Below are 20,345 nucleotides of genomic sequence, written 5' to 3'. Positions count from 1 at the left end.
GATTAGAAAATTGCTCAGTCTATTTGTCGCCCCTTTTTCACCAAGAACATTAAAACTAATTATTTTCAGATCTCCTTGATTGGGCTTTGGCTGTGTAATATTTTGGAAAACTGCTATGGTGAATGAATAAACATCAGAAAAGGGAGTTTTGAGAAATTTGGATGAATCTGAGCTCACACACACACAATGCTCTTGTACACCTCTGCATTCATCCTGATTATAATTCAACTGTGCCAGTTTTTCTGGCAGTCATACCTGCTCGACCCCTAGCAGGGTGCTTTGTTTTTCGCCTTCACTGTTTTGCCCATTTTAATGTTGATCTTTTCTTCTTCAAAGCACAAATGATTTTATGCTCCCCCACAAGGTCTGCCAGCTTGTTCTCCATGTCCTAGTTTTCCTTTGGAAACCTTCTTAGCTATTGTTTATAAATGTACGGTCCCTTTCAAAAAAAAGTTTTTTCATGCCTAGGTTTAGCAAACTGATCTACTGTGTATGCCTACTAGACATTTTCCCCCTTCACATAGGTGACAAACTGAAAGGAAAAACCCGATTCAGTGGATACACCATAAATACAAGGTCTTTGAATGATTTGCTGGGTATGACTATGACATGGATTTCACAGCAACTGCTTTTCAATCCAACAGCTACAGAAGGTGTGGGCGTATTACAGAAAGCACTTTCCACCTGATGAGCTAATATTTTTTTGCACAAATGGTGCCCACCCCTCCTGTCGGTGTCACAGAGATGAGGGGCATGTATGCCAAGGAATGTTGGAACTGCTTTCCCTTTGTTGCCGACAACACCAAATCAGTTTTTGTTGGTTACAAAACTTTATTCTTTATTTTTTTTTTTACAAATGATTGTATATTAAATTGTAGCACATGAATGAATCTGAACCATGAAACTACTGAATTAAAAAAATGTAAATGCAATCATAAATTTCCAAAATATAAAAGGCAATTTTTAATGACACCAATAGTAAAACCAAGGATACATTTCCACCGTTTAATGCAAATACATGAAAGTACACCACCTTGTACATATTTCCTACCATCTTCTCTAGTATACATTGTGTTGATGTTGATGCACTTTTAGATTTTTAGTTAACAGCTCAGAAAACTGTACTGGGCAAAAAAATCTTTTATGCTGATCCATATGAAACCAAAAAAAATAATTAAAGACCTCTTCTATAAGTAGATGAGGAACCAGTTGTGCGTGTGTGTCTGTCTGTCTTGCAGGGGTATGGGGATTGTGAAGCAGCAGTACTTGTTGGAAAATTTCAGTTGAAAACAACACTGAATGTCCAAAAAAAAAAAAAAAAAACAAAGCCCCTGCTCACTCCGGTGTGATCTAGGCATCATCAGGTTTATCTGCTGGTGGGCCACATGGCTGAAGCATCTTCTCCATAAGGTTGAAGCGGACACGTGCTTTGCTCTCATTCTCAGCCACAGCAAAGTAATTGAGCAGGTCAAAATGTCCCATGTAGGAGCAGTAAGAGTCACGATGCTGATTGACCAGCCATTCCCACTTGCTGGTGTCGGCGTGTCCTGTGCCAATATACTTGGATTGAAGATGCTCAAGCTGACTGTGGATGTTGTAACGGTCTGTCATTCTTGCTGAGATGAGTCCCAGGGGCACTAGACAGAGGAAGAAGTGAAAAAGAAGTTGAAAAAATGCATACATGCATGCATGCATGCAAGCACAGGTAGACAGATCACACAGTGAGATAAAAAATGAAAGACTGAGCTGGCTTCAAATGACTGTAGCGCATTCCTTTTCACAGAAGTTGAGGGTTTACATTTTGTCCTGTTCCACAAATCCAGTGCAGCCTTTTCCTTTACACTAGTGTGTAAAGTGTATTTTGCCCCTCTTTAAAACCCAAACTCAGTTCCCAACAGGCAAGTCAACTCAACCCAAAAAGACACAAAGAGAGATTTTTGGTCATTAAGAAGTAAACCAATTCAGCTGTTTGGAAACAATTGGCTTTCAAGGTGTTTCAAATACATGATGTTTAAAAAGCTCAAGTTTTATTGTGATATGACTTCTGCCATAAATGAGTGCTATAAATACAGGATTGTTATCCCTTGTCCCTTATCCCACATATTAAGACTGCGTTCCACATTCTGACTGGTTCTGGCTTTGCAAATACAATACAGATAAAGCTGAGATGGTTTGCACTTATGCAGATGAGGGACAGTAGATACACTGGACAAAGGATGTTGAAGATGGAGTTGCCTGGCAGGAGGAAAATACTGGAATAACTGAAGATTGTTGGATGTAGTGAAGGAGGGGCTGAGGAGCGATAGTCAGATGCTAGGAATAGGGTGAGATGGAAGCAGGTGATTTACTGTGGCAACTCCTAAAGGGAGAAGCCAAAAGTAGTAGTAGTATAGACACTTTTCTGAAATCTGGTTTTAATCCAGTGGTTATAAAGAAATAGGAAAAGGTTTCCATCATGGATGAAGTGCAGACTAATCAGTTACCAAAAAAAAAAAAAAAAAAATCGCTGCAAACATGCCACGAAGTTTACCAGCACATTTTGGTTTTGTGCACATTATTGTTACCGTGCTGTAAATGTCTCTGATAAAGTCAATAACCTCAACAATCAGCGTGTTTTGATCACACCGTTTTATAACCATTTTTTTTTAAATTGGGAGTTTGAGTTAACCAAGGATATATGATATTTCTGTTTATTAAAATGGTCAGAAATGCTGTTCACTGTTGTGTGCTTCTAAATGTAGTCACACACTAAATGCTCACCAGGAGTCAGGAGAAACCGTTTAGTTTTAAGTTTTGTATAAAAAGCTTCACTGACCCATGAATAAACCGCGATGGTCTTAAATTAAAAGCAACATATTATGTGAGCATCACAAGAAATGTGTGGCTCAAAAGGAGACGTAAGTTCGGTCGTGTAACCTGCATATTTTTTGTGTTAGATTAACAAACTATCAAAGCACCTCTTAGCATTAGTGTTCCCCGCAAACATATGGTCACCAAAGTGACTACATTATTAAATATCCACCTTACTAATTTGAAGTCAAACATTTTCTCTGTGAGCAGTTCTCTCGTTTCCAGCGTTTTTATTGTGTGCCTGTGAGGCTAGTTAGCCAGTGTTAGCCTAACCACCGTATCTAACCGTCCGCAGCTCCTTATATACTCCTTTTAAAACTAAATGCACTCTTCCTGGTAATTACATAAAGTTTAAAGGCAGAAGATACTTACATAAAATGTTAGAAATTCAAATGCGAAGGTAAAGGATGTAAATAAATTACACGACTGTGCCCACGAAGAAGCCGCACCGCGGAGCTTTCCCTTCCGGTAGGTTCCCCCGGTAAAATGAACCGGAAGGGAACATAGTCTGTAACTTTTTGTTTTCGCTTTTAGCGAGAGATCTTAAATCTTAATAAAACTGTATAAAGTTGGTGTTGGTGATGCACGGAAGTACAGAAGTGTAAAAATTTAACTTGACAGAAAAAAGTACCGTTGTTTTTAAATAAAAAGATAATTATCTGCCAAAATTTAGAGAAAAAAAAACTGAAAAAGAAAACTAAGTTTTTCAAATTAACTAGATAATTATCCTGGAAATTCAGCTTATATATATATATATATATATATATATATATATATATATATATATATATATATGTAAATCAAAGAATGTTTTCTTTTTTCTTTCTTTCTTTTCTTTTTTGTGCGACATATTTTACTTTACAGCCAATAAAATAGGTCGACAGTGGGATATCTGGGATATGACATGAAAAAAAAGTGCAGTCACCCCAACTTAAACAACTGGTCACCTTATCTGTAAGCATAACATTTTGGGGTGTGAGGAATAGTAAATAATGTCCACATTTATATACCATATTGTGGAAAAGAAAACGTAAATTATTATTATTATTATTATTATTATTATTATTATTATTATTATTATTATTATTATTATTATTATTTTGATTTTAAAAAGAAATGGCTTCTGCAGAGGTCGGGGGAACGGACAGGCTTATGCTATAAATTCACAGCATTTTCTTCCATTATAGGCTACAGCCAACCCAAAACAGATTCAGCCTTGCTGAAGTAATATAAAGATGGTTTTAATGTCCATTAACCACAGGTCCTCACAGACTGACTGGATGGGGTCATTGAACCCAATAAGTGCACTCATTTACACAATTTCTCATTCAACTTCCAGTGGACCAGCTTGTAGATATATCACACACATATTACAGTATGAGTGCATATTTTGATATTTAAGTTGTAACATTGTTTCAGTCCTTTACAGAAACACAAGATACTCATCAATCAGAACTTCATCTTTTGGGCTTTGCACTCAGCAAAGTCACTGACAGTGCTGCTCAAATCCAAAGTCCTGGTGTGCTCATCCTGCTCTCTAAGCTGCAATAACAGCTTAACCACAGACAGTGTAGTCATGACACTCAATTCAATTCAATTTTATTTATATAGATCTGTGACTATGAACATCTCTTGTCTGCTGTATGAGACTCTTAGAGTTTTTGTAGTTGGGCAGCATAAATGCCATTAGGGTAGCCAACTGAAGAGACAAAGAAGGAATAAAAAACAACATTTGTGAAATCAATAACATTCAGATCATTCTCTGGGAGTGATGAAGGTCTAGTAACAACTATTAGTGCATCCACTGTAACATTTTACTGTCTGGATGAACAATGTAAAATGTTTCTTTGGGGAAAACAAATATTTAAATCCAACATTTCTGCAGAAACTATGACAAAGTTGTTTTATTTTCATTACTCCTCTTCTTTAATTTTGGGTAGTTTTTATGCATCTTGTTGACTGTGTTTATCTCTAATGTGCCATAACAAGAAAATGTCTATTGTTACCTGAAAGTAATTTAAACTTTTACAATAGCATTGTCCCAAGTGTAATATTTATTTTTTATTGCCAAACCTATTACCAATCCCAGCCCTTTAAAGGAACACTTTGTACTTTGCATGATCACCCAAATTTTGCATATTCTTTATATTTTCAGTTTGTTGTTCATAGAGCTCTTTATTCTTATTGTTTTGAGACACGGCTGTGGTCATCCGAGTAGCTGCATAAAACACTGTTTGCTGGCTTTAGCCAGAAATGTTTCTGCTTTTTGGTCCCACAGGAGCAATGGTGAAAAAAAAATTTAATTTTCTAAGCTTTTAAAAGTTAAGGTACGTGTAACAAAGAGTTGGAATTAATCCTGCAATATTTAGAAATAACTAGAAATCCAGAAGAAATCAACAGAGAACTCAGAAAAGTGCCATCAAAGTTCACTCCCCTGATGACTGGAAGCCAGGAATTCAGATTGCTGTTTAGATACAAAAAAGCGTTTCCCATGTTTTAAAACCATTTTATCGAGGTATACTTTTGAGTTTGATTAATCTGCATCACATTCACATCACATTCAGGTAGATCCCATAAGGACTGCTCTTCACCATCAATGGTTTAGTACACCCACTCTGTAGAAAAATATCTGATGAGAATAACATGGTATGATGGATTATAGCAATAAAACAGGAAGATGCATTTATCAAACCGCACCCCAGGGATGATATGAGGACAAAGCTGGGTGACACCTTAACTGTGGTGAAAATGGGATTTTTTTTATTTTTTTTTTTACATTGCTTGTTCCTTTGCATATAGCAGAAAACAAGCAGAGTTTAGTAGAGTTGGGGATAAAAACTCTAGTCTCTTGGGTCTCTAATCCTTTAGAATAAAATGAGCTGAATGCAAAAAAAGGGTCACCGTTAAAAAGATTTGTCATCTGACTAAAGCTATGATTATACTGCTCAGTCTTCTGGTGTCCTCTTGAAGGTTTAACAGTGAGATAGAAGAAGATGTAGAAAAATAGTTGCTGCTAGTACAGCCTTTTAAATTATGCTTAGGCCCTCCATTTTCCAGTTCAATTTCCATTACAATTGCAGTCTGCACTGCATTTTAAGTGGACAACATAATACTGAAACCACAGTGTTGTAAGTAGGCAGAGCATAATTGTGGCCTTACAGCAGAGTAGATTTTCTATTCTAAGATTTTTCTTTTTTCACATATTACGCAACTCTATTAGTAGTCCATTTGTTTCTTGGAAAGAGACTGTTATTACTTATGAATGCACTGAAAGGTTACAGTAAACAAAAATGCAATTAGGTGCTAATTATTGGGAAAATGGTTGGAGTGTTTGGTATGTATCATTCCTACTCTTTTTTTAGTCATCAACTAAACATAGAAAATGTGAAATGTGTCCACAAACAAGAATAAAATGGGATAGAAGTTGTAAAAAGGTTTAAGAATGAGCTGCTTCTTTAGGCCTTTTATTTTAAGGAAATTCCTTGGCAATGTCCTTAGTATGAGAGGCACAGTGATGCTGTGGTTAGCACTGTTGCTTCACAGCAAGAAGGTCCTGGGTTTGGGGCCTTTCTTTATAGAGTTTGCATGTTCTCAGGTTAATTGGTGAATTAAATTGACCATAGGTGTGAATATGAGTGTGAATGTCTGTGTCTATGAATTAGCCTTGCAACAGGCTGGCAACCTATCCCAGGTGTACCCCCGCCTCTCGCCCAATGTGAGTTGGGCAAGAGATGACCCTGAATTGGACAAGTGGAAGAAGATGGATGGATGTTGTTGGGACTTTTTTTTTCGTTTAAGGAAAAAACAGACCTGTTTTACTAGAGGATGAATTCATTTTAAATGAATAATTCTACAGAATAATCTATAAATTTACACTTCAATTAATATGGGAGAGACACAAGTTAAACATAAAATTAATAATAAAAAGCAAGCTTCAAAACTCAGTGCCATAATTTGCTCTTCAGGCTTTTCTTTAATAAACTTTCATCTTAAAAAAAGATTTGACAAACAGAGTAGTTATTCATATGACAGCCAAACGAATCTTAATGTGTAAGAAAATGCACTGAAATATTTTCTAGCCTGAGTCCAAATCACTGAATGTTTTGATCTCTTTGATGCTGGAAAGTCCATCACGCAGTGTTTCTTTTTAGCTGGTATTGCAACTACTCTGTGCAGTTCATCTGCTGAAGAGCCCTTAATAAAAGTCCTTAAGCATGTAACTGCCTTATGATCTGCAGAAGAAAAAGTCATATGTTTATGTTAAACTTTAAATAATGTGTACTATATGTGCAAAAAGTATGAGACATAAGAGTGCAGATACAACATCCATGCTTTCCTGTAGTGTTTTGCTTTCCACTCTGTTAGAAATAAAATAGATCAGGTTTTATTCTCACCTTTGCAGAGTTATACCTACGGTAAAATAATAGCTGCAGAGACATGATAATCAAACTTTGATAGGCAATCTTTTAGTGAGCAGACCTGGGAAGTGCAAAGCAAAGCACTAGGAGGAGAACAGGGTAATGAAATCAGGTGGATTGATGGGAATATTACCTGACTGGATGGTCCCAGTGCCCCACAGTCCTGTTGAGTAATAGTGTAGTAAAAAATGGAGTCAGCAATATTTCCACAGATTTAAAGCTGAGCTCATTCCCAACCACCATGCATTGGAGAAAGACAAAGAAACACAAGCAAATTACACCCTGTTGGGTTGTTAAAGCCATGGCTGGTTGGTGGACTGACAAACGGAGGCAGCTTATTGGTCAGCTGACAAACCGCCCGCTTTTGCTGGATGACGGGTTTATTGGCAGCTAGAGCCATCAGGTGGTGGCAGTTTTGCAGAACTCAGTGGTCTGTCATGCCGATTTGCTTAAATAAGCTCGACCAGCTGGCTGGTTTCTTTTCCTGGCTTACTCTATGGCTTTCCCCTGAGGACAATCCATGACTTTCATTTCCCTGCAACACCTGAGATTCTGACCACGGCATCCACCTTTCACCCTCCCAATGTGCTGTGAACCATGGCAGTAAAATGTTCCTCTCCATCAGATGAGGCGTGCCAGCTAGCCATTTATCTAAGTGTGAAATAGCCTGAGGGAACCACTGCTCTATGACAGCGCTGAGTTGCACTAGGGTATCAAGGCCTGAAGGACTTAAATTGGATTTGACACAGCCCTGAACACACAAACACACTCCTTTTTGACCCTCCTTGTTTGAAATTTCATTAAGGATTTGTTGTTGTTTTTGTTTTTTTTTTCTTTGCTGTTACAAGACAAAACAAACAAACTCTCCATTGTTTAAATGCTTCAGTCAGATAGGAGTTTGTTTAGGAAAGGCTTTGGTATTACATGAGTAAAGCCTCTGGCTTTTGGCTTTTTCCCATGAGGTAAGCAGGTAAGACTGCATGATTCTCAAACAAATAGGAGGCATATTTAAGTGAGTACATAAACAATCCTGAATCTCATTAGTTAGGCCACAACTCTTGCAGATGCTTTGATCCAGCTCTATAATGGACACAATGTGGAGCTTATTTATCAGATCATAAATGTGGTGCAGACTTACTGAAAAAAGAACATTTTCATGGATGGATCATACATGAGGCATATATGTTTTGGAGGATCTACAAATATAAACTTCAAGTATTCAGGGGAAAGATCTTCTATTTTACCAAAGGGAAATGTTTGCTTGCATCATAAATATCTTTTCAAATATGTCAAGTTTAGAGCAAACATTAACAGAAAGAGTGTGCTTGCATACATAACTTATCAGCTCAACCCTGAATACACAATAGTGTATTAAGTTTCCAGACTGGAAATGCATGAAATAGGTCAGAGTATTGTGCTTCTGTATGACTTTATACAATAAATCTCCTCCCACAGACCCTTGCTTTTGTCCCCCAGACAAAGATTTAACCTTTTAAATATCAGATTATTAAAGTTGGTTTGCTTTGGTTGATTGGCTTTCCATATGGACAAGGGCATTTCCACAGCATCAGGTCTGGGTGAGGTCTCGGTCTCTGCAGGAAGATGGGACAATCAGTGTCACTCCATAGTAATTGCTATGACAGGATAAATCATCCTGCCAACTCCAATAAGGCAATGTCTGGCTCCTGAGCAGCCCCTTACATGACAAGATGGAGTTGTAAGTGTGTATGCAGCAAATACATGCTGCAAATATGATGATGTTTTCCAGCACAGACAGAAAACATTAAGTTGTGAATACATTTGTATAATAGACACAAAGTGAAGTGGCATTCTGGGACAACGTGTTTGGAAATAGCCTCTGTAAATCATTTCTTTTTTGTGATCCAGGATTATTTTGTAGCCACCCTAGCAATCAGTCCAAGTGTGAAGAAAATGAAATGTGTTGGAACAGTTTTCAGTCCTTTTGAAATGCCCTCTTTTACTTTTCCTCAACACTTAGTAACATATATTACACCATACTGCATCATATGTCAAGTAAGTGCACTCTTACTGAGTGAGATCAGTGAAAATGAAATGCACCTGGCCATAATCAGGCCCAACAACTGAGAAAAGTATAATTTTGAATGCAAGAGACGGATGATAGATTTTGGTTGGCTTTCATTTGTGTGTAAATCCTTGAACATTAAATAACAACATTTAAAAGAATTAAATGCAGAATTGCGAAAAAAAAAAAAAAGAAAAGAAAAGAAATAAAAAGAAAGAACAGTACTTTATAGTCTATTGAAAATAAAAAGCCCACCACACATGCCCAGTGTGTGAGTGTACGTAATTGTTCCCTTACTCCCTCAATTATTGAAATATCAATCTTACAGGGCACTTGAGTTATTACAGCAGATTTCAAAGCATTTCCCATAAGGGAACATGCTAAGGAAAAGAAATCCACAAAGGCATGTTTAGCCTGTGATGCGCAGGTGTTCATACATAAGTACTCATTATGCATCCCTCACATATAGGTACAAATCCGGCTATGGTTCCAGACTTTTGACAGTGATGATGCATGATGACGCCCACGTTTGCTTCCTGACTACGTGTCCTTTCCTAACTCATCCCCATTTTCTACAACCAGCCCTCTGCCTTCTGCTTCCACTGGGATGTGTGTGCCCAGTGTCCGCAAGTGGTCCTGGGAAAAATGTCTTCAGTCATATCAGTGGATGAAAAATTCTTCAGAAATGCTAAAACAAGGGAAGAAATTATTTCTTTATTTTTTTTTATGTAAAATGTGTGGAAGTAGCATTATGTTGAAATCTTGTCATTTTTAAATTTAACAACATCCTGAGGCTGATGGCTGAGATACGAAAATACCAAATATCACAGAAAAATGTTTTTACATCATTTGGTGATAAATTATAATAGTAGGAGGTAATACGTGATTAATGGGACAAAAAGCTCCAGCCTCTTGCAGAGGGTTGGGGAATGCCTCAAGGCAACAAAATGCATTTTGTATAGTCCATGTTTCATCATGATTTGTTTCTATTGTCATTGTTTGTATTTATCACTGAGTACACAGACAAGCTTCATTGTGTTTCAGTTTGAAAGAGGAAAACATTTTTGCATTTGAATAAAAGGCAGACTGAAATGTAAACAATGCTTTATTCAGATGCAAGAAAAAAGGCATTCAGTTAGATTTATAATTACAATTTATTCCATAGACAATCACCAATTAACTGCAATATTACATATATTGTATTACAGAGAGCCATCTATAAAATCATAAATTATTGTTTATATATTAAGTCACAAGAAATGCCATTTCAAGACTAGAATACATTGTCTAATAAATAAAAAGCGTAAAATGTAAATGACCAAATAAAGAATAGAGAGTTTAACGGCAGCACATGTACAGCTCAAGGACAATAATGACTCACTTTTAGCTTTAAGACTGTATTCTAGGTGCAGTCACATCCAGATGTTGCATCTTGCACAGCTAAAGCAAAGCTAAAAGCACCTTATTGTCCCAAAGAATGTATTATATTCTTTTTCTTCATTTAAATGTAATTACAGTATCATCATCATCTTCCTATCCCTGCCTCTTGCCCCATGGTAGCTGGGATAAGCTCCAGCTCCCCCCTCGACCTTGAATTTGATAAGCTGAAGAGAATGGATGGATGGATCATCTTACTGTAGTTGCACACATGCAGTTGGAAAGTCTAAAGGTGGAAGATTTTTACCCTCAATTTTTTTTTTTTTAGTTCCTCCATCCAGGCAAGAATCAATTTAAAATTGCAGGATAGGTTATTGGTCTTGGCGAATGATGTGCTCTCCAGAGTGGCCTTCTAGTTATTACTGAAGCAATGGATCCTTGATTTTCAACAGAAGTAGACCAAAGCAGGCTTCTTATTTGTAGCAGCAACCTTCAACTTTGTGGACTGAAATCATTGCTTCACCTGTAGTAGGAAAGGACATCATTCACCCCGAAGAGGTCATTAATCTTTGACACAATGTTGGCAAACTTTCAACTCTCATACTCAGCTCTAGGCACTTTAAAGTTTCCAGATATCTAAACAAGCATTTCTCTAGACTGTAGGTGGGAACATGGTTAGATTAAAACCCTTCCTCGCATTGTTTACCGCTGCTTCTCTTTATTCCTGGCCTGAAACATACAGCGTAGCAGAAAAGGTGACATTTGACTCCTTTGTTTACATAATGTGGTTTGTGAAATGAAACATAATGTTCTTGTTGCCAAATGAAGAGCATACTGTGCGTGAAATACAACATTTGACAGCTCATGCACCACAGAGCAAATTCTGTTGCTATTTTGAAGCGTGATAGTCTGAGGAGAATCATCTGCTGTTCAGTCTTCCAGAACTGACTGAGGCAGTATGCACAATATGACATCCTCATATATCAGTTTTAGGTCAAAAAGAAAAGGAAAACTAAAGAAACAGTTTGCAAAGTAAAATTCTGTGTGTACAACATTTTACACATACGTACTCTGATTTACACACACCAGGTTAAAGGCAGATTTAATAAGACAAAATTTATATATAGGACTGCATTTCACATTCATTAAAAAAGCAGAATACTTACAGTATTTTACATGGCAGGTTAATACAATCATTTACCTTTACAGATTCTTAGAAAAAAATACTGGTACACTGAATATGGCACAGAGCTATTTAAAAAAAAAAGCATTGCTCAAGTTTAGCATATGGCACAACACAGAAGCACAAGCAGTTCTAGTGATTACAACAGGTGTACAGTCCTGCTTGGCTCACCTGTTAACTTTTTCAGAGAAGTGACTCCACTTAAACCCATTCCTGTTGTAATGGATGTTTAATTATACACTGGTAAAAGCAAATGTCTGCACTATTTGCTGCAACAGGACACTCTGTACATTGTGCGGGAGAGGCTAATGCACTGTGTTAAACAAATGTACATTCAGAGATGTGTCAGATTTTGCAGAGAAAATACAATGTTGTCCTACATGTGTGCTTAATTGTAAACTCTTTAGTGATTACAGTTCATCGCAACTCATGTTCTTGAAGTGGCCAAAGCCAGCACCGCGCTATGCAGATCACTCAGTGGAAAATGCCCCTAATCAGATGCAAAAGTGTAAGAAGGATTGTGTCAACCCCTGGTGAACTCACACAGAAGCAGCGTGAGGCACTGTAAATAGCCGTGCACCACCAGGAAAAGAACTAGCAATAAGTCGATCCTGTGCTGTGCAGCAGCCCCCAATAGATCTACATTTCTCATGACTTGAACTGTCCTTTCACACATGCAAATGATAAAAAGATATCTGGAGAAAAAGTGACAGACTAATATGAAGCCATATGAACTGATTTCTTTTTTTTTACAACATAATGAATTAGTGATAAGCTGAGGGTTAATATAAGAGACTTAGATCAATGCAGCTGCTCTGTACAAAGCAGTAAGAACAAAACAATATACATATACTTAGTTGTGGCTTGTGAAAGAGGCTTTAATAGTTCTGTTAACATATCTGTGTATTTATCTCATTAAATCTGTAGTCTTTGCAGTACTAATGTAGCAAGAATATTTTCCTTTCAACTTAGTTCAGACACGCTGATGTTGTAATGACTGGTTTTCTTTTAGTATAACTTTTCTTATTTCTGTTACATTTATATTAATATTACAGCTCTGGCTACATTGTGTTTGCATGAGGATCATTTGCAGATTGGCTGCTGCAGCACTATTTTTATAATGAATTAATTAGTGACTACACTAGACATGAGAGCAATGTGCCACTGAGATTCCCTCTGTAAATGTAAAAAAATAGGACAGTCTTCTTTATACATTTTTATGAGAGGTATGTGCAGTGTTTTAAAACAGAAGTGGCGTTTTCTTTTTAATTGTTTGTTTTAAAGGTAGTTAGGTACACTAGTTGGCAGAGTAGTGCCCTGATGTGATGCAGTTAAGCATTATAGTTAAAATGTTCTGTGCTGTTTGAGTTTTAGTCTTGTCCTGAATTTGTTGCGTGAATGTAGCTTATGTGTGTGTGTGTGTGTGTGTGTGTGTGTGTGTGTGTTTGTGTGTGTGTGTGTGTGTGTGTGTGTGTGTGTGTGTGTGTGTGTGTGTGTGTGTGTGTGTGTGTGTGTGTGTGTGTGTGTGTGTGTGTGTGTGTAAAATCAGAGCCCAGTGGTGACCTGTGTGACTTCTGAATTGAGATCGTCATTGGGAACACCGCCACAACAGCGAGAGTCCACCGACGACCCCTCCAAGGCTAGTCATACCTGCAGAGAGTGGAGAAGGTATGTTTATCCTATCTATACTTATTATACACTTCATGAACAAGTAGTCAATAATTCACCAAAAATTCTTGAATAAGTTTGATGTTTGGTGGCATATTCATTCTTGCTTTTTGCTGCCACTTTCTTTGTTGTTATAAATGCTATTTGTAATTAAAAATTGTTAAGAAAAATGGAAAAGAATTATAACAAGTGGAAATTTTTCAGAAATTTTGCAGTAAATCCCCCAATGCAGCTGGACTGGAATTGCTGCGTTTTTGAGTAAGCGATGGTCATTATCCTAATACAGCCATCTGCTATAAACTGCCACAGACGAAGAACCCTGCCACTGTATTTCTGTCCTTCCACTTATAATTTCGAGACCCTTCAGCAGTCATAACAGCCACAGTTACACACATCACAGAGTGGGAGGATGCAGGACCAGATTGGAATTGAGCCTAAAAGCACTTTCATGTGAAAACTAAAACTAAAAGCAGACCGAGGAGAGGAGCATAATGAGACACAGGTGAACTCAATCAGACATTAATGAAGGCACAGGAAAATCACAAGGGAAAAATTAGCTAATCAGAGTAAAGTGTTGCAGCTGTCATTTCTTCTAAGAGCATTATGCCGTGTTCAGTTTGAGACAAACAATTCAACAGGACAGTGTTGAAATTCATTGCTATGCAGTGTACATAGTGCACTATATGACATTACAGTAAAATTATGTTCCAGCCTTAGCCTAACACTAGAAGAAGGTGGAGGTTATTAGCCGTATTGAGCCACTCCTCATTTCTTTATATTTTGCTAAGAAAATTGGAAATAGGTGCAGCGATTTATTGAAACATTCTTAACCATACATGGAAACATAGTATTTAAGGCAAAAACGGAGTCAGTATAATACTGGACTGAAAATCTGTGAAAAAACAGCCAATGTCCAAACAAAAAATAAATAGAACCTTCGGAAAGCCTGGAGAAGTATTGCTCAAGACAAGAAAGTCTGACTTCTTCTAAGCAAGTCTTTCACACTGACACAGAGTGAAAGACTGTGTTTCCCTACATACCTAACTACTCCTTTAAAAATATTCAAGTAGTACAGACACTGACGACCTGTTGATTGGACCTTTCTCCTGTGTTTGCGCTGATGTGTTCGCGCTGTGGGAGCTTGCGGCTACTGGCGCCAGTCCTGGAAGAATTCTGCATCTCCAACACCGAAGGACTCGGTGTACAGAACTCACGGAAACATCGCTTGAAGTTCTCGTCCAGGTAGCCATAAAGGACTGGGTTTAGACTACTGCAGGAGACAAAAACATGACCAAAGCTTGCAACAAGAACAGAAGAAAAATTGTCTTCTTCCTAATTTTACCAACTTCATTTTAGCAGCAGTATAATGTGGATTCCTGATAATATCCTCTTCTTAACCAGGCTTTTGTTTTTAAACTAATAAAAATGATCATTTCAAATAAAATGTTTGCATATTTGTGTCTTCTAGGTACCTGTTGGTGTAGCCCAGGGCGATGCAGAAATGCCAAGTGATAGTCTGCAATGTTGAGTTGGGGATTGTGATCAGAGCTGAGATGATGACAAAGATGTGGATAGGAGTCCAGCAGACAATGAAGACAGCAACCACGACAAGGACCATGCGAGTGATTCGACGCAGATTCCTGTCCTTCTCCTGTGTGTGAAAAAGGTAGGCAGTTTAGTAAGTGGGATGAATCAGGGGGAAAAGATGAAAAAAAAAGTAGTAGAAGGGAGTGAAAGATAAATAATAATGAAAGAATGACAGAGGAAAGAGGCTAGTGTGTATGAAAAGGATGGAGCCCTATAAGGCAGGCTGGGAGACTAAGAGAGGAGAAGTAAGAGGTCTAAGCAGGAACAAATAGGAACAAATCCTATGTACAACAATGTTTATTTTCCCTTATTTCCACTCTAAAGATGTCTTCACATAATGTGGCAACTCAAATACTGAGTGGAAAGTTATTATTTGTTCTAGTGTGGTGTTACTTTACCATCTATCCCCCATTTTAACTAAAAAACAAGCTTGGAAACATTTTGTTCATTAGACTCTTGTGCTGAAAAAAAAAATAGTGTGCAAGCATAGGGATTTGGCATGTGTTCCTAGAGATGACAGAAAAAGTAGGACAAAAACAGTGTACGCAATCCTTTTTAAAAGTTTGGAACCATTGCTGCTGTTTTTTGGGTTTTTTGGCATATTAAAATGGTTTTCACTGAATCGTGAGGCTTTTTTGATTCAGAAGAAGCTGATGCCTTCAAAACAGCAGCACAATTTTCATTCTGCCTATATTCGTGCTAGTGAGTGCTAAGAGGTTAATTAAAACTAATCCACAACCTCAGGCTTAAGTTGATTTTTCCCTAATTACTTAGTCTTGAGAGCAATGAGTGTACCATATTTGCATGCATGCTCCGGGCAGGTTTCTATTGTGTTTCATTATTCTGAAAAATAAAATCAATTAGGTTTATACCCAAGGTTTAATAATTTCAGAAAATGCACCATTTGCATCTAATTAAATCCCCTTGGTACAAAATGCACAAATAAAAAAATATCTCATTATGTGCACAATTTTTGGCTGGTGAAAGAAAACACATTTTTTCTAACCTGGGACCCTGACAGCATTCGCACACTCTTGAGCCGCAGGATCATGAGGCCATAGCAGACAGTGATGATGAGGACGGGCATGATGAAGGCAAAGATGAACACACAGATTTTGAGCAGGGTGTCCCAGTACCAGGAGGGATGGGGGAAATTCAGCTTGCAGTCAACCATGCCTGGGGCTGTGCAGGGTGAGGAGACATAGGTGCATACATTCATTATAAACATCCATTACATGCATGCAAGCAATTTCACAAATGTTCTTTTTATAAACTCTGTTTTTTCTTGGATACCTTTTTTTTTTTTTAATCATTTGTAAAATCTGTTTGTATAATGAAACCAAATGCAGCACTGATTAGAAAATGAATAGTGGCAATTATTTTCATAAAAGTCCAAAAGTATCATTATTAAATTTATTAAAAGTGGCAAATTATACTCAGTTTCAATTCTAATATTTTATTCTTAGACTACTAGGTGACATTTGCATGATTAAGCTGGCTTTCTTTTGATTGGCTTCCCCTTATAAACAGAAGTGTTGCACAGCAAGTGAGCTCGCAGCTGCATGCTTGAAATGACCATATTAAGGATATTCACAATCACGGACATCATACAGAGTCAAGAGCAGCCTAAGCTGTTGGCTCATAGCAATTACTTGTATATAAACAGTCATCAATATTTGAAGCTTTTGGTATGTATACTATAAGCATCCACCGTACTAACAGCATAGGCATATATAAGAAAATACATAATAATACCCTTTTAATAATCTCTTTAAAATGTAAAAAATGCAGAAAAAATACATTTTTCAGAGGGCAGCGTGACATCGAGAGTCCCAAATTTGAGAAATTATTAGTTCACTGTTCAGCGCTATATCATGAAGCAACACAAGGACAGCAATGTCTCCCTGAAGGTGCCTTTAGAAAAACCATTTCACTGAAAACTGTGTTATGTCAAGGTAAAGCAACCACATCTTTAAACACCTTGCCTCCACAGCTCACAGCTTCACAGTAAATCTAATACTCTCTTTTCTTAGAACAGATTGAAAGAACGCTCGAGTTTCTTTTTATTCAGTAACAGTCGTTACGCTGCTCCAGGACACTTTGTCAGGTATCCCTTTCTTTGTGAGCAGGTCTTTGGCTCTGAGGAAGTTGTATTTGTCAGTAGCCTGACACATCCAATAAAGTAGTTATTTGTGCAGTTACACACCAAATATTGTGGATTGTCTCTTCATTTACAGCCTGCTGGAGTGTTTAATTGCTTCTTAAGGTAGAATGAAGAGAATTAACTGAATGTGTGCCTTACTATTTTGTAGTTTGTTTGTCATTGTTGAACTACAACTGGAAAAAACTACTCTTGGCTGCTCCCTTTTTTACAATGGATCACTGCAGGGTATTTGATTTGGCAGATTTTTATGCTGGATGCCCTTCCTGACACAAACGCCAAGGGGTTTGTGTCTCTGCTCAGAATCAAACCAGCGATCTTTTGCTTGTCAGTGAAATGTGTAACCCACTACACTATGGAGCCAATTAACTCCCCCATGGAAATCGATGTAAGATGCTGTGCTTGACAATCATGGCACACTTTGCTGCCTCACAGCATGTATTGTTTATACACATTTTGATATGAAGGGTTGCACTGTATGAGACTGAGCAAGCTAAATGTGATTAACTGATAAATATATAGGGAGGCTGGATTTAGATAAGTGGTTTATTAGAGGGTTGAATGGGGCAGGGATGGGGCAGAGTAGATGACGGATGCATGGAGACCTTGGCGGGTTCAGCGAAGTAACCTTAGCTAAACTGAGCAAAGAGTCAAGACTCTGGTAAACTTATCTGAGCAAGTAAACAATGAAATCTGGTGCAGAGGAGCTGAATTGGACAGGTTTCAGGCCTGCGGAGCAGAGCTGGGGAGGCGAAGGGCTGCAGATTGGATGGAGCAGAGTGGATGAGAGGCAGACTGGCTGCAGATCCAGTAGAACCGGGTGCTGTGACATTGTTTTCTTTATTTTTTTGTCAGTGTTGCCATCTGTGTGGTGAATTTTGGAATGTAGACAATGACTGGATCAGTATGTTCTAACCAGCGCTCAGTTCTTTATTTCAGTGTAACCAATACAGCTTTATTATGGGAAATAAGGGAGCAGCCAAAAGTAAAGCAAATGAAATAATAAATTTGTAAAATTTTTCAAATTTTTCAAATTGAGTTTTTAATACTTATCTTGTTAAGTCTAACTTATGAACACTAAATGAAAATAAACAACTTCTTCAAGAAATGAAATAACCACCACAAGACGATTTAGGGTAAAGATATTTCCAGGAGGGCTAATTTTGTCAGCTTTAGAGTTGTCCATAAAGCAGCAGGACAAAATAGGATGATTGCATATGACTCCAAAATCACCATAATTATCTGCAGAAAGAATAAATATTTAAGGCTGTTTTCATATTTGCTCACTAGATGTTACGGATTATTGGATTATTTGTTTTCACTAAGTGTTTGTGCAGCAAAACATCAATCATTGTGTGTCCATTTATGCACAATATCCCCATTTGTGCTAAAAACTAAGTGTTGGAAATCAGGATCAGTGTTAATGTGTTCATGCTTACAAGTGACAGCAGTAGAGGCCATGAACATGACAGGCAACCCAATTGCCGAAGAAAGAATCCAGTTGCAGACATTGACAATCTTGGCATTGCGTGGAGTCCTGAAGTCCAGTGCTTTGACGGGGTGGCACACAGCGACGTAGCGGTCAATGCTCATGGTGGTGAGTGTGAAGATAGAAGTGAACATGTTGTAGTAGTCGATGGACATCACCATCTTGCACAGGATGTCCCCAAAAGGCCAGGTCCCCATTAGGTAGTTAACACTCTGGAACGGTAGCGTGCTGGTCACCAAGGCATCAGCCAGAGCAAGGTTGAAGATGTAGATGTTGGTGGCTGTCTTCATTTTAGTGTACCTGCACAGAAGACAGATTCATTTTCAGGTATGGAAAAACTCACACATTTCAGTTGTATTTGTTATTGTAAATTTCTTCTCGATTTTTTTGTTCTTTGGATTTGTTTTAACCCTTTTTTAGCTGTTCTTTAGTTGTTTTTCTAGTTTTCTTGTATCTTTCTGTTGGAGTAGAGAACATGAGAACACTCTGCTCTGCTGCTGAGCTCTGTGACTGTCCAGCATAAACTGCTAACAGTCACTTCAAGCAGTGGTTCTAAGCCGAATGAAGTGCATGAAATTTCAAGAATTTTCAAGGTCCTTAGGAGATATTTAATTTAGGTTTTCTTTTGGTCTCTCCTGTCATGAAAGGAAAGAGTAAAAGCATCTCCCAGCATTTTGTGCTTTGTATCTGAATTATTAGTTCTGGTTTTTGGTTATATCTTTGAGTTTTGTTGTTTTTGTTTGTCTTTAGTTTTCTGGGTTTTCATTATAATGGCAATGCCTTTGTTATTGATATCATTGTGTTCTGGTTTTCTGTCTGTGTTAGTATTGATATTTTCAGGCCTTCTTAGTTTTAGTTTTCTGGGTTCAGTTTTTAGTGATGTGAATTTAATCCCTTGTTTCAGTTCTTAACCTATGTTCCCCGTGCCTTCTTGTTATGTCCTTATCTCTGTTTGTGACTCTGTGTTTTGTAATTTCCTGGCTTATTTGGTTAGTCTTTCGTTTCATGTGCTACATTTAATTTTGCTTCAACTACCTTGTTTTTCCCCCCGATTAGTTTCAGCTGTGTTCCCTGGTGTTTCCTATTTCCCTAATTACCTGGTGTGTATATATGGTCTGCATTTTCCCTGCTGTTTGATGAATAGTGTCTTCATGGCAGTGTATTCCTTGGTCCCCTGACTGTCTGAGGTCTCCGGATTATTTTTCCTGTAAAGCCTTGCCCTGCTTTGGTGTTTAGAGCCCTGCAATAAAGTGGCTTTCTGAGTTTGTGCCTGTCTCCAGAGTCTGCATTTGGGTCCTCATTCTGCCAGTACTACTTCCAAATACTGTAAGAACAAAGAAATGGTTAAGAAAATGTAGCAAAAGGACACACATAAATAAAAATATAAAGATGGCACCGCACAGATGTGATCATTTGCTGAATATTAATACCCAGCTGGCATTGTTTCTTTGTGATGCAAGAATTCTGTGTGATCTGTGCAAAGTATTTTGAAATGATTTGTGAATAATTCAGATCTCCTTTGTGAGCTGCCAGCCCATTTTGTAATAGAAAACATCCATCTCCATTTG

The 20,345-nt window shown here is 37.7% G+C and overlaps 2 protein-coding genes across 3 annotated transcripts; both read right to left on the bottom strand.

Annotated features, from left to right (window-relative positions):
- Positions 1-939: 939 nt before the first annotated feature.
- Positions 940-3,357, bottom strand: sf3b5 (splicing factor 3b, subunit 5). The gene is made up of 2 exons (XM_030748334.1): positions 3,223-3,357; positions 940-1,637 (listed from the first exon to the last, which is right to left on the bottom strand). Exon 2 carries the CDS (start codon positions 1,609-1,611, stop codon positions 1,351-1,353), a length of 261 nt encoding a protein of 86 aa, XP_030604194.1. The 5' UTR covers positions 1,612-1,637; positions 3,223-3,357; the 3' UTR covers positions 940-1,350.
- A 10,035-nt stretch (positions 3,358-13,392) lies between these two features.
- On the bottom strand, positions 13,393-19,974 carry oprm1 (opioid receptor, mu 1). Of its 2 annotated transcripts, none has more exons than XM_030747837.1 (6): positions 19,875-19,974; positions 18,728-19,077; positions 16,134-16,309; positions 15,013-15,191; positions 14,624-14,810; positions 13,393-13,522 (listed from the first exon to the last, which is right to left on the bottom strand). In XM_030747837.1, the coding sequence occupies exons 1-6, from the start codon at positions 19,928-19,930 to the stop codon at positions 13,517-13,519; spliced, it is 954 nt and encodes a 317-aa protein (XP_030603697.1). In that variant the 5' UTR covers positions 19,931-19,974; the 3' UTR covers positions 13,393-13,516. The 2 variants fall into 2 exon arrangements, with proteins under 2 accessions (XP_030603697.1, XP_030603698.1); XM_030747838.1 differs by having other exon boundaries at positions 13,397-13,522; positions 14,627-14,810; positions 19,875-19,973.
- Positions 19,975-20,345: the final 371 nt, after the last annotated feature.

Source organism: Archocentrus centrarchus, chromosome 15 (genome assembly GCF_007364275.1).
Source record: "Archocentrus centrarchus isolate MPI-CPG fArcCen1 chromosome 15, fArcCen1, whole genome shotgun sequence".
Lineage (NCBI taxonomy): Eukaryota > Metazoa > Chordata > Actinopteri > Cichliformes > Cichlidae > Archocentrus > Archocentrus centrarchus.
The sequence above is the reverse complement of the archived record's forward strand: the minus strand, read 5'-3'. Positions and strand labels throughout refer to the sequence as shown.